Source organism: Bison bison, unplaced genomic scaffold (genome assembly GCF_000754665.1).
Source record: "Bison bison bison isolate TAMUID 2011002044 unplaced genomic scaffold, Bison_UMD1.0 scf7180017863415, whole genome shotgun sequence".
NCBI lineage: Eukaryota > Metazoa > Chordata > Mammalia > Artiodactyla > Bovidae > Bison > Bison bison.
In genome coordinates, this window is record NW_011493987.1 from 215087 (window position 1) to 227803 (window position 12717).

Below are 12717 nucleotides of genomic sequence, written 5' to 3' on the forward strand. Positions count from 1 at the left end.
CCACCCTCCCCAGTTTCCACTCCCCCCACCCCACTTCGCCTGCCGCGGTCGGGTCCGCGGCCTGCGTTGTAGCCGTCGTCGCGGTTCTTTGGAAGCAGAAACTCCCCTTCCCCTCCCCGTCCCCCGGTCCCAGTCCCCGTCCAGTCGGTGAGTGTGGTGGTCGTCGCCGCGCCATATCCCCTGTCCCTGGGCGCGGCACATGGGGTCTCCGCGTCTTGATGTGGGGGTGGGAAAGGAAATGACCCGGTCCGGCACCGAGGGTAGAAGAGGTGGCCTGCAGGGTGGAGGCGGGATGTCGGGACTCCCATGAAACGGACCCGACGACCACCCACAGGCCATGAGAAAAGGAGGGGCCCAGCTCTTGCTTGGAAAGGATAAACTTCGGAACCCTTGAGAATGGGGCCGGAGACCTGCGGGGGTAGGGAGCCTGAGCCACGGCCCTGCCGGAGTTGACACGGAGGAGAGAGGGGCCTGGCTTTCACGAGCGTCAGGGATGTAGGTAGGACTAGTGGGGTCAAGACCTGTCGGTTTCTTACAGGTGGTGGACCCCAAAGAATTTCTCTATAATCTCAGTGAAAAGGGGCTGGAATGTAAATAAGAGGAGCTAGAGAGACGTGCTCCAGTCTCGGGTTCTTTAAGAAAAGGGTGGCCCCAAATTCTTCCATGGTTGGAGGGCAAAGTGTGGGAGGAGTGAGGATACCAGAGGCTGGGAGGAAGAGCTTAGGCTTATACTCTTCTATCTCTAGCCGACGTGAAGATGAGCAGCTCAGAGGAGGTGTCCTGGATTTCCTGGTTCTGTGGGCTCCGTGGCAATGAATTCTTCTGTGAGGTGAGTTCTCCTCAACCCTACCATCCACCTCCACATGTAATCTGGCCACATATTCTCCTGCACATAAAGCTTCCACACACATCTCTTACCTACTTCAGTGAACACTCGTGTCAAGGAGGAGTCCCCTTAGTAGCTCTCTCTCCAACTTGTGAAGGGTCAAGACTGGGGCCCCAAGTCAACCCTGCCACCCTCCAGCAGCCTAACGTTGGACGTGTCAACCTGTGTTTGTTTGTTTGTTTACCACGGAGGTACTGGTAGTACATATCTCTGGTAGCTATTAGGAAAATTAAAACACTTCATGTTAAAATGTTTTATAGCATGCCTGTGTGTTAACATAAGGGAGTGTAACTGACTTCAGAATCCAAGCTGTTCAGCCCCCACCTTCCTCAGAGAACCAGCTGCCCCTCAGGAGAGGCCAAAACTGATTCCTAGAGCTAGGAACAGGAATCAGGACAGGGATCTTGAAAGGACTGCCTCTGTAAGGAGGGGATTGCTTATGCTTAGGAGAGAAAAGCCAGACCTCTTCTGGGTGGGCAGTATACACGAACTGGGGAGAGACGTTCAAGTACTTCCGCTGAGTTGGGAGTGCGGAACAAAGGGAATGAAGCAGTTAGTTGTATTGAAGATAAGGCACGAGTTAGAGCAACCTGTCCAGGTCAAAGCTGAGGATTTTGCTATGGGTTTCCTTTTGACTTCACGTCCTGACAGGTGGATGAAGACTATATCCAGGACAAATTCAATCTCACTGGACTCAATGAGCAGGTGCCTCACTATCGACAAGCTTTAGACATGATCTTGGACCTGGAGCCTGGTGAGACACCCTCAGGGTTGTTTTGTGTGTGTGCTGTTTTTTTACTATTCACACCCTGTTTATCTGCTTCTTGAATTTCTAAATTTCCTTTTGGTTCTCTAACCCTTTTAACCCCAAATCCTTTACTTCATTTTGATTTCCTACCTCATTCTTGCCTACTTTTGTGACTTCTACCACTTGTTCTCATACTCTGATCGTATAAGTTGCTCCTGTGCTGCTGCTAAGTCGTTTCAGTCGTGTCTATGTGGGACCCCATAGACGGCAGCCCACCAGGCTCCCCCATCCCTCGGATTCTCCAGGCAAGAACACTGGAGTGGGTTGCCATTTTCTTCTCCGATCCTATAACTTAGCACTTTTCAAAAATGCTAGTGTCTCCATGGGTATTATCTTCTTCCTTGCCCTTTCCAGGTTAGAGTTCTATCTTCCGTGTTGACATTTTTGCATTTATTTATTAAAGAAGAGAAAGAAGCAGAGGCTAAGAGGGATGGAAGGAAGGCAGAGCTGCCTTGGGTTGGTGGAAGGGTCAGAGGCCCATGTTTCTGGGTCAGATGCCCAGGCTGTGGCTCCAAGTTGGGTGCTGGGCTGAAGAGCCAGCAGCCCCTGGGAGTGGGCAGGGCACCTTAAAAAGCTGTAAGACAAGTGGTTGCATTTGGCTGGTGCCATGTTTCAGATGAGGAGCTGGAGGACAATCCCAACCAGAGTGACCTGATTGAGCAAGCAGCTGAAATGCTCTATGGATTGATCCACGCCCGCTATATCCTCACCAACCGTGGCATTGCCCAGATGGTGAGGCCTCTCTCCTCCCACTCGGTTCCTTCAGAGGCAACAGGGAAGCAGAGTCCTTCAGCAAGAAGTCACTTGTTTCAGCCTTGTCACAGAATCTAGCTGAGAAGAGGGGAAAGAACCCCAGAATCTGGGCCTAGGGATTAAGACCTGATTGAGGGTTGAAGTGAAGGCGGTGTTTTGGGGGAGGGAGATGTGACCCAGAGCAGAAAGTTGTAGACTCCCTCTTTCTCAGGGAATAAGCAGTGAATGTCTGATGGTCTTCAGCCTGCCTGACTGAATGAAAGGAAGCAGGGGAGTCTGAAGGCCCATCTGAGCCAGAGAAGGGGCCTCTGGACATTTAAGAGGCAGAAGGAGTTGGGGACACAGAGATGTGGGTTGGGCTGAGGAGGGGGTTGCCTCTTCTCTTCATACCTACCCACCAACTCCTTCAATTTCATTCACATCAGTTGGAAAAGTACCAGCAGGGAGACTTTGGATACTGTCCCCGTGTGTACTGTGAGAACCAGCCAATGCTTCCCATCGGTGAGTGTTGGGAAAGGGAAAGGAGGGCCATGTAAGAAGGCAGGTCTGCTGGGATGAAGTTGGGGCTCAGCAGGTTGGGGCCTGAGTCCAGGAGGGAGGTTGGGCAGTCTTGGGTGACCTGGCCTGCTGAGTCTGGCTGTCTCCCAGGCCTTTCAGACATCCCAGGTGAGGCCATGGTGAAGCTCTACTGCCCCAAGTGCATGGACGTGTACACACCCAAGTCATCGAGGCACCACCACACGGATGGCGCCTACTTCGGCACCGGTTTCCCTCACATGCTCTTCATGGTGCACCCCGAGTACCGGCCCAAGAGGCCCGCCAACCAGTTTGTGCCCAGGTGGGGAGCAGGGACAGAGTCACCAAGGGTCAAAAGAGGTGCCCAGGATCCCCTAGAAAGAAGGGAGGACAAGGCAGTAGCTAGCCTTGTTGCCATTCTGTGTGCTCAACTTTCTGCTAGGAAATTCTCAGAGCCACGGTTGAAGTGTGGTTTATCTTCCTGGAGTATCATTTTTGCTCTGGTGTAGAAAAGGCAAGTTCAGCTTTTATATTAAAACAAGTACTGACGTGTATATACTCATGTATATATGTACAGACACGTGTTTGTAGTTTTGAATTTGAGTTTTAATAGATATTTAAAATACATTTCCAAATATTCTTGAGAAGAGAAGTTGGGGAACCACTGCCTTGAAGTACTGAGCAAGCCCATAAAGAAACTGGGGTGGGGGGGTGGAATGCAGGCCACTGGCAAGGCCAGGATGGGGCTCACTCTGCTTCCTCTCTCACCTCTGCCCCAACCCAGGCTTTACGGTTTCAAGATCCATCCAATGGCCTACCAGCTGCAGCTCCAAGCCGCCAGCAACTTCAAGAGCCCAGTGAAGACGATTCGCTGATTCCCCACCCCACCTGTCCCTCGGTCTTTGACACTTTCATTCCTTTGCTGCCACAATTTCAGGAACCCTCTATGGTTTTTAGTTTAAATTAAAGGAGTCATTATTGTGGTGGGAATATGAAATAAAGTGGAAGAAAAGGCCGTGGGCTGATTGGCTGGTGTTTGGGGTTGGGAAGCATGGGTAATGGTATGCTGGACCCCAGGAGCCCTCCTGGCCCAGCCCCCTCTCCTCAAGTTGAAAACCAGCACAGATTTGTGCCCAGTAGATTTGGGTGATGTTTTTAGGACTGGGTGTAAGGATGTACGGAGATCATGAGGAAAAGACAGAAATCGGATTTCAAAGACTGGAGAAATATATGCTCTTTTTGTGCCACTGCAGTTGGCTGTTTATACTCTAGGGGATGTAATCAACATCACTTTGTTTTATAAAGAAAGAGGTCCCAAAATAAACTGAACTGTAAGGGGTGGGGAGAAGAGGTTCAAGGTCCAGAATTGCTATTTTGTGGTGTCTATGTGCCCCCTCTTGGGGGAGCTGAGACATGCTCATCTCAGAAGGATGAAGGTCACTGGGTTCCTGGTTTAAGTTTCTCTCAGAACAGTAGGGACTGGCCCTGTTGTGTAGGGAGGATGGCAGATGGTACCAGAGAATGAAACTAATCCATGGACCCTGGAGGGGCAGGGACAGATCTTTGAGGGACACTCAGGACAAAAGTAGACTGCTGGATTGGGGCCCAGATACTGCCCCTGTCTGGGCTGCAGCTCCCACATTCAGGAACCAGACCAGGTGGGTGAGGACATGTTCTCCTGCCAAGCTAATTGCTTCCTGCCTCAGGGAGGAGTATAGCTTTGTACCTACAGCAGCTCCTGCCCAGACTACCTGTCAGAACCACCCTGCAGTTCAGGCTCAAGGAGCGTGGTCATGGGAAGGTGGGGTTTCTGGGCACCCTTCAGGGACTGCCCCTCTCCCCAGAAGTCCATGATGAAGGCCCACGTGCTTATAGGTGCACTGGTCATGGTGGGCTTCACAGTGGGAAAGGGTAAGTGGGGCAGGGGCAGGGAAGGAGGGGTGGCTGAGTACAGGGAGAGGGTGGTGGTGGGTGAGCGGGATGTTGCAGGGTAGGGAACTTGGAGTGGGCCAACACCACCATCCATGTCTTCTGCTTCCCCAGCTCCTGTTTCTGAAGTCCGGACCTGCCACCTCTGCCTCTTAGAAAATCCTGCTGTAGGATGCATTTCAGGCTCGGAGAAGTGCACTATTAGCAGCTCATCCCCATGCATGGTGATCAGCATCAATTATGGTGAGTTGAGTCAGGCAGGGAAAGGGCCACTGGCTAGACAGCCCATGGCATTGTCTCCTCTTGTAAATGAGGGCTGCTTGGGGCCTGAGGTCTAAGGAGATGGAGGTTTCTGGTAGGGGAGGAGTCTGGGGTTCTGGAGAGCCAATTAAGCTAATTTCTTCCGGCCTCTTCTGCAGGAGTCTGGAAAGGAAATTGGGTCTAGGTGAGGGATGGGCAGGTCTGTGGAAGGGGTACCAGGTTTGGTGACTATGGGAGGCAGCAAGGGTTATTAGTTGTCCCTTCTTCTCCAGAGAACAAAGCTCGCTTCTTAATCCGAGGCTGTGGACAACACAATTCCTACCGCTGCCAAGAAAAGCTCCCCACCTACATCTCAGAGTACTGGTACTCGGCCCAGTGCTGCCAGTATGACTACTGCAACTCCTGGTACAGTCCCCAGCTCCAGAGTGCCTCGCCTGAGCCCCTTGACAGGTCCCTGGCTCTGCCCCTGTCTCAGTCCCAGATCCTGTGGTTCTACCAAACCCTGAACCTGTCACTGCCCCTTCCCAGCTTCCCTGCTGGGAAGGAGCCTTCTGAAGGCCTGGACCCCCTGGCTGGCCCACCCGTGAATCTGAGTTTGTCCATTGCTGACCTGCGCAGCATATACTTGTTTCTCAACAGTTCTGGACTTTTGACTCTTCCCTGGGCTGGTCCCTGACATCTTTCCCGTCGCAGATAGATTTCTCTCTGATCTAGCATCTCACTCCTGACACCCCAGCATCATGCATTGTCTTCTCAGAACACTCACACTCTGGGGTCTGTAAGTTCTCAGTCTTCCTTTCCTTTGCCTTTCCTTTGCCTTTCCTTTGTCCTTCCAGTGTCTCTATGGTTTGGTCTAGTCTCCTCCCCCAAAAAAGCAGTTGGCACTGTACCCAGAGCCCGTCGACCACCTAGAAGATAATCTCAAATGTGGATTCTGCCTAGGCTGACCTGGGAAAGGCACAGTGGTTTTCTCAACACTGTCCTGTTAACTGAGTGTCCCATCACCCCCACCCTACCCCCCATCTTCCTGATCTCTCTCAATCTGGCTGTTTCCACTCTCCGATACCTAGCTCTGAAAGCTTGTGCCGGACTGAATTTGCATCAGAACGGGTGAGACTGGACTTTGTGCAGGTTTCCTGGCTGAGCACTGTGGGACCCCTCCTTCACTGTCTACCACCCGTGCTCCTGCCTGGTCCGCTGCCTGCTCTCATCTCTTTTCCCAGTCTCTGGCTTCCTCAGCTCCACTTCACATCCCTGAGCCATGACACCCACTTGCACAGATTCCCAGGGAGAGGAGGGGGTCTGTCCTTTGTTCTGCACTCCCTAGTCCTCCACAATAAACAAACTGGCCAGAGTCTGTGTCACATTTTTGATGGGGACAGGGTCAGGTGTGGGCAGGTGTAGACAAGTTAAAGGTAACTGGGCGTGGGGTTCAAACAGCGTTGTAGAGCCCTACCCACTTCACTTGGCCTTGTGGCTTCCTCAATGGCCTGCCTCAAACAGCCCACATCCATCCCACCCTCTGCTCGGCTGGAGATCAAAGTATGAGGATTATGAATCTTGCCAGCCTTAAACATACCCTCCAAAATCTAGGAAGTTCACAGGTGATGTCAGGTTTTTCCACAAGAGGAAGGAAAAAACCATGAAAACACAAGAGCAAACACAACAGGTCTGTGTCTCAGAGTCACCTGGAGCTGAGGCACCTGCGCTCTTTCCAGGGTCCTGGCATCCAGGGCCGGCTGTGTGGGAAGTCTAGGTGAAGGGGGTGGGGGAGTACAGAGTACACAGGTAAGGCTGCAGAGGCAGGCCCTTTGATTGTAATTTGAAGAACTGCAAACATGCAGAAAGCAGTAATGAATTTTCATAACTCAAACCTCCCCATGCATTCAGTACACACTGGACACACCGCTCTGAGCCAGGCCTGGTATGAAGAAGCACCAGGACAAGCAGATGAGTGCAGTCAGGTATCCACCCCTCTGAATCTGGTGACCCAGTAGCAGGATTATGAAACTTTCTTCTGAAAAGTAGTGCACCTCTGTGACTAGGAGGCCCAACCCCAGCTCCTCTGTCACTTGAGTAAGTTGGTCTCGGCCTCTGTGGTCACCTCTCAAGTAGAGATAGTGTCTCAGGATTGAGAGAATGTGTATCAGTGTGTGCACACAAATAGAAGTTATGGGCTTGAAAACAGATATGCCTTAGAGACAAAGCACACTGGTTTTGCCCTATTTAGTTTTAAACCATTTTGGCCATAGAGTTGTTTGCACACTTTTAGATGGGTTTTTGTAAACTTAAACACCTGTGTTATACCACTCGCCAAGTTAGCATAAAGGCCTTTATCAGCACCTAAAGCTGCCTTCGGGCCCCCTCTTGGACCCTCCATTGTCCCTGTCAGGAGTAGCCACTGTCCTGAATTTCATTGTGTTCTTGGTAAAAGTGACATCACACAGGATATACTCTTACCTATACAACATTTTGCACTTGGATTTCTGTGGCCTGTGCGCTGGTGGGAGAAACCAATGTTTGTTTCTAGATCAGGAAGCAGTTGGAGGTAAAGAGGTACAAGCCACTATGTTCCTCTCTTGCCTGCATGTTATCCCCCATGACCTCTGATTTCAGTATAAGTCAAAGGCCCAGGTCTGTACAGCTCTAGCAAGTCAAACTGGAAGGCAGCCTTAGAAGCTGAGAAGCCCAAGGCCCGAAATCAAGGTGAGTTACCATGATCCTTGAAAAACGAAATTAGCCTGGGATTAGAGAGGACACTAGGCCTGTCTAGGAGTTCTGTTCTGTTCTCTCCACAGAACTCCGTCCCTACCCTCTCCTCTCTGGGACTGGTTCTTTCATAGCTCCACTCCCACCAGCATACCCCCAGGGACCTCCTTGTTCTGACAGCATTTCTGAGGACATCCACTACCCTTCCGGTTTTAGCCACAGGAGGGCTTCCAGTTCTCTTGACCTGAGAGCTGAGTCAGACACAGCAGGGCAAAGCAGGAGCCGAGCTCCGAATGTCGGGGAGCCCATTACCTGGCCCCATGATGGAACAGTCCGGTAGTACCACATTCCTCAACCTCCATATCCACCAGAAGAGAGAGGCAAACCAAACAGTTTGTGCATCTATTTATTTTGGAGAAACAGCTGGTGACCTGGGGTGAGAGGACTGTCGGAAAAGAAATGAAGCAGGGCAAAGGGGTATCCTTGAGGTGGGAGCAGACAGGAGGAACAATGTCAGACTGAGGACTTGAAGGAAAACTGCAGAGAATTCTGCAGAGGGAGAGTGGGAAAGGACAGAGTGGAATTTGAGGGGTGTTGAGGGGCATCAATCAAGAGGCAGATAGGGCTGGGGTCTAGTAACTGTTGCTGAGGGTGGCAGGGAGGGCTGCTCTGGAGAGGCCGGACAGTGTCCTGACTGTCCCCAGGTGGAAATCAGGAGGGCGGCTGGAAATTGGCAGGATTGTACTCCTGAGGTCTCTACAGAAGTTCTAAGGAACATATAAGCTTCTCTTCTGAGGGTTATTGCAGAAATTCTGGAAGCAGCATCGAGAGAATATCCAGAAGCCAAACACTGGAGAGGCGCGGGTGTATGAGCAGTCACTCATCTGTTCCTTGCTGCGGCAGTCACTCACCATGGTCTCAAAACCACTGTCTGGGGACGGACAGCAACAATCAGTGACATGGAGGTCCGAGGCAAAGCCCCGAGCCCTCCCATCCCCTCATGCCACAGAGACTGACCATCACTGACCCCCTACCCCTTCCTAGACCCCAGAAAGGCAGATCCTGAAACTGGACAGGGTCAGGGAATGCCAGGGAGTCACCAGCCATGAACTCTGTGGAAGTTTCCCATGGAAGGTTGGTGGGAAAGAGCCATTCAAAACACAGTGATAGGGACTTCCCTGGTGGTCCAGTGGCCAAGACTCTGAGATCCTAATGCAGGGGCCCCAGGTTTGATCCCTGGTCAGGGAACTAGATCCCGCATGCTGCAACCGAAAGATCCCACTAAGCAACTAAGATCCCATGAAGCAACTAAGACCTGGTGCACCTTAAATAAATAAATGTTTTTTAAAAAGTTCCTCTGGGAGAGTAAAGAGGAAGACAGCAAAAGACCAAACTCTGGTGAACATGAACTGTTAAGGCTCCAGAAGAAAAAGGCAAGACTCAGTGAAAGAGGCTGAGAAGAAGCAGTGGAAGAGGTAGCAGAAGAACGGTGCTGGCAGGAACTACTGCTGACAGACGGGGAGAAGGCAGCCCGAGGAAAGGCCAGCGGATCTGGGAACTCCAGGCCTGCGAGGCTGGGTGTTATAAGGAGGGTGAGCCAAGAAGGCAAGAGGAATGGAAGTAGCGATGTGGAGTAGCTCTAAAGGAAAGGAGAGAGGGAGTGATAGAACAGTATCTTAGAGTTGTGGGAACCAGTTGGGGTGCCGCTTAGAAGGCTGGTAGAGACTCAGTTCGGGAATGGACTGGACCCAAGATGAAAGGAAGAGGCAGCTTACTGTTCTTTATGAGCAGAGTTATGCAGCTGCTGCCCTTTGGGACAAGGCAGGTGTCAGATCCCAGAAGGCATCCCAACTCCTTGGTCTCAAAGAGGCATCGATAGCAGCTTAGGTATTCGTTGAAATATTTCTGTCTAATGGGTTCTTGATCATATATCTCAGACTGACCTGGAACACAGAGAAGCACTGACCCCAAACCCACTTAATTCCCAGACTGATCAACCCCACTGTTCCCTCCTACCTCCCTACTCAGAAAACCATAAAATCACCAATTCCTGAAAAATATCAGGCTTAATCTAACATCAGAAGCTTTAGTTCTCATAAAAAATCTCCACTCTCTACTCTCATACCTCTTGAAATGAGGAACTCATTCATTCAACATGCATTTGAGGGGCTAACATGCTTAGCACTCTACAAGCCTCTAAATTAAAGGTTAGGCCAAGGCAGTTCATTCCAACTTTTAGCAGCCCTGTTAAGACAGTGCTTCCTCTGTGACTTGGTTTCACTGTCCCTCACCCAACCCCCAGATTCTCTTTTGAATATGCTTTCTTAATCTGTAATGTTCAGAGTGTGAAAACCTCAGAGCGTATCATCACAGGACAGGAAGAATCTCTCCTTTCTGTAGCCAGGAGACTTCAAACAGCCCAGGGCCACATTCTTTGTTTGGTTGTCCTTTCACTGAACAGACTAATGAAACGTTGTCCACCAAAGCCCTCCCCAACTACACCATATTCATCTCCCTCCTCCTCTGGTCCCGGGCCCAGATCACATGTTACTGAGCCCCCAAAACCCACTTTCAGACCCAGCAGAGCACTTGTATGAAGCAGATGCTGAGCAAACACTTTGGATCTGGTTTCTGTGTAGACGGTGCTTTGCACCCAAGTGGAGTTATCAGGCTGAACTTAGCCTTGTTCTACGCTGTGTATCCTGAGGCTGTCATCTGGCACGTTCCCCCAACCCTCCCCATTCTGTATTGCCCTCAGATTCGAAGAGATTCCCCTTAGTATCTCCATTTAGGTTATTGCCGTTGAGTGAGACAGCCTTGGGGTAGTCACCAGCAATCTTCCTCAGAGTGAATATCAGTCTGTTATCAGTCTGATATTATCCCACCACGCCCACCCATCCCATCTTTCCTCCTGCCTGGTTTTACCTGAATGTTCTTGGTACATGTATTCAGATACTTGGTATCAGGGTTTCTGTATCCAGCAGGTTAGGAAACCCTTCTGACCCCATTGAAACACTTACCAAACACCAAGCTCATCGTGACCAGCACTATTAAGAGGACTATGTACAGGGTTTGATTCTGGTTACCTGCATGGCCTTCCATAACATACATGACTGCCCACCAGCCTCCACTTTGGCCTTATATTGGCTGAAGAGAAGTGGGCAAAGAGGAAAGGGGGAGGCAACATCCTTTTGGAGTGGAAATCAATGCTAGAATCTACAGCCAAGGGACAGAGTGTCCTCACCCATGGCCCTAACATCCTGGTTTAGAAACAAGGATGGGGGAAATGGGGGAAGGAGAGGGGAACCTTCTTTCATATTAATTCAACAGACATTCGTTAGATCACTGCATCAGGTATTGGGGATACAATACTGCACAAAGTCCCTACCCTCACAGAGCACAATCTAGAATGAGAGACCAGTCAACAATGAGGGAGTAAGGGGAAGAGTGTTTCTGGGAGAACTTGGGCAGTGCAAACCACTGACAAAGAGATTTCAGCAGAAGAGTACAAGATCAGATTTCTGTTTGTAAAAGATTTCTGAGGCGGGGAAATCAGTTAGGAAGCTATTCCTGAGTTCAGTCACAAGATGGCGGCCTGGTCTAGCAGAAGAGAGGGAAGCCGACAAGTGAATGACTCTGAGCAGCATTAGAAGGAAGACTAGACAGATTTGGACTTGGACTGTGAGGTGAGGAAGGGACTTGCAAAAGGGGATGACTGTGATACTATTTTTCAGGATGGGGAAGACGTGTCAGAAATCCAAAAGCGAGGACACCTGAGTCGTGAGTGACCCTACTCAGTCCAGTAGGGGTGCCAGAAAACCAGAGCCGTTCCATACACCCCCACCCCCCTGCTTTTCCGGTCCCGCCTCAGCTCAACCGCAGGTCAGTGGGTCTGATCTCCGGTGCCCACCGGCTCTGGCGCTGTGAGCTCGCTCTCCGTGCCTGGCTGCACCTCAGGGCTTTTGGGAAGACGCGAGGGCGGCCCCCAGCCCAAGCTCAGCTCTTGGCCAGGCGGCTGGAGAGAAACCTGAGAAGGTCGAGTCGCGCGCTTCGTGGGGACCCAGGCATCCTGCCCTGGTGTGTGTGTGTGTGTGTGTTTGTGTGTGTGTGTGTGTACTTAGTCGCTCAGGGGTGTGTGTGTGTATACTTAGTCGCTCAGTCGTGTCCGACTCTTGGCGACTCCATGGACTGTAGCCCTCCAGGCTCCTCTGTCTATGGGGATTCTCCAAGCAAGAATATTGAAGTGGGTTGCCATGCCCTCCTCCAGGGGATCTTCCCAACCCAGGGATTGAACCCAGGTCTCGCGCACTGCAGGTGAATTCTTTACCGACTGAGCCACCAGGGAAGCTTGCCCTGGCGGATCACCTAAACTACTATGCGGCTTCCCCGGAAGGTGGCACTTTGGTGCCAACATCCCTCCCATACCCGGATGCTGCGCCAGGCGCCCCATACGCTCCCTCCGCCGGGGGGCCTCCTGGGCCCACCTCGCCTGCTCCGTCGAAATCTGGCCAGATCAGTCTGTGTGAAAGACTCAGGTTTTTAGCTTTAAGGGTCGGGTGGGCTACGGAAAGTCCTCGGCTTCCAAGAACGCTCCACCTGCACCAGCTTCCGGTCTGAAGGTTTGGGGCCGGGCCCAGCCCGAGGATTCCCTGCTGATTATTCAAGAATCATCCGGTCTTGGGGCTGCTGATGAGGAAGCTAGGACGAAAGGATGGAAACACACCAAGAAAGGCGGACGCGAAAGAAAAAATACGAGAGAAAAACACACACCACTGCGTTCACCTGAAGAGACTTGGCACGATAAAAATAGAATTATTTTAGGGAAAAGTCAGAGTAATGGCGAACTGGGGAGGAG

General features: G+C 51.3%; 3 protein-coding genes across 3 annotated transcripts; 2 read left to right on the top strand and 1 right to left on the bottom strand.

Moving 5' to 3' along the window:
• Positions 1-6: 6 nt before the first annotated feature.
• CSNK2B (casein kinase 2, beta polypeptide) lies at positions 7-6505 on the top strand. Its single transcript, XM_010833316.1, has 8 exons — positions 7-147; positions 747-829; positions 1538-1640; positions 2311-2426; positions 2873-2948; positions 3096-3285; positions 3748-5135; positions 5426-6505. The coding sequence occupies exons 2-7, from the start codon at positions 758-760 to the stop codon at positions 3836-3838; spliced, it is 648 nt and encodes a 215-aa protein (XP_010831618.1). The 5' UTR covers positions 7-147; positions 747-757; the 3' UTR covers positions 3839-5135; positions 5426-6505.
• On the top strand, positions 4994-6507 carry LY6G5B (lymphocyte antigen 6 complex, locus G5B). The gene is made up of 2 exons (XM_010833315.1): positions 4994-5135; positions 5426-6507. Exons 1-2 carry the CDS (start codon positions 5114-5116, stop codon positions 5827-5829), a joined length of 426 nt encoding a protein of 141 aa, XP_010831617.1. The 5' UTR covers positions 4994-5113; the 3' UTR covers positions 5830-6507.
• Positions 6508-8629: 2122 nt separating this feature from the next.
• On the bottom strand, positions 8630-10973 carry LY6G5C (lymphocyte antigen 6 complex, locus G5C). Its single transcript, XM_010833356.1, has 3 exons — positions 10883-10973; positions 9638-9805; positions 8630-8793 (listed from the first exon to the last, which is right to left on the bottom strand). The coding sequence occupies exons 1-3, from the start codon at positions 10971-10973 to the stop codon at positions 8630-8632; spliced, it is 423 nt and encodes a 140-aa protein (XP_010831658.1).
• Positions 10974-12717: the final 1744 nt, after the last annotated feature.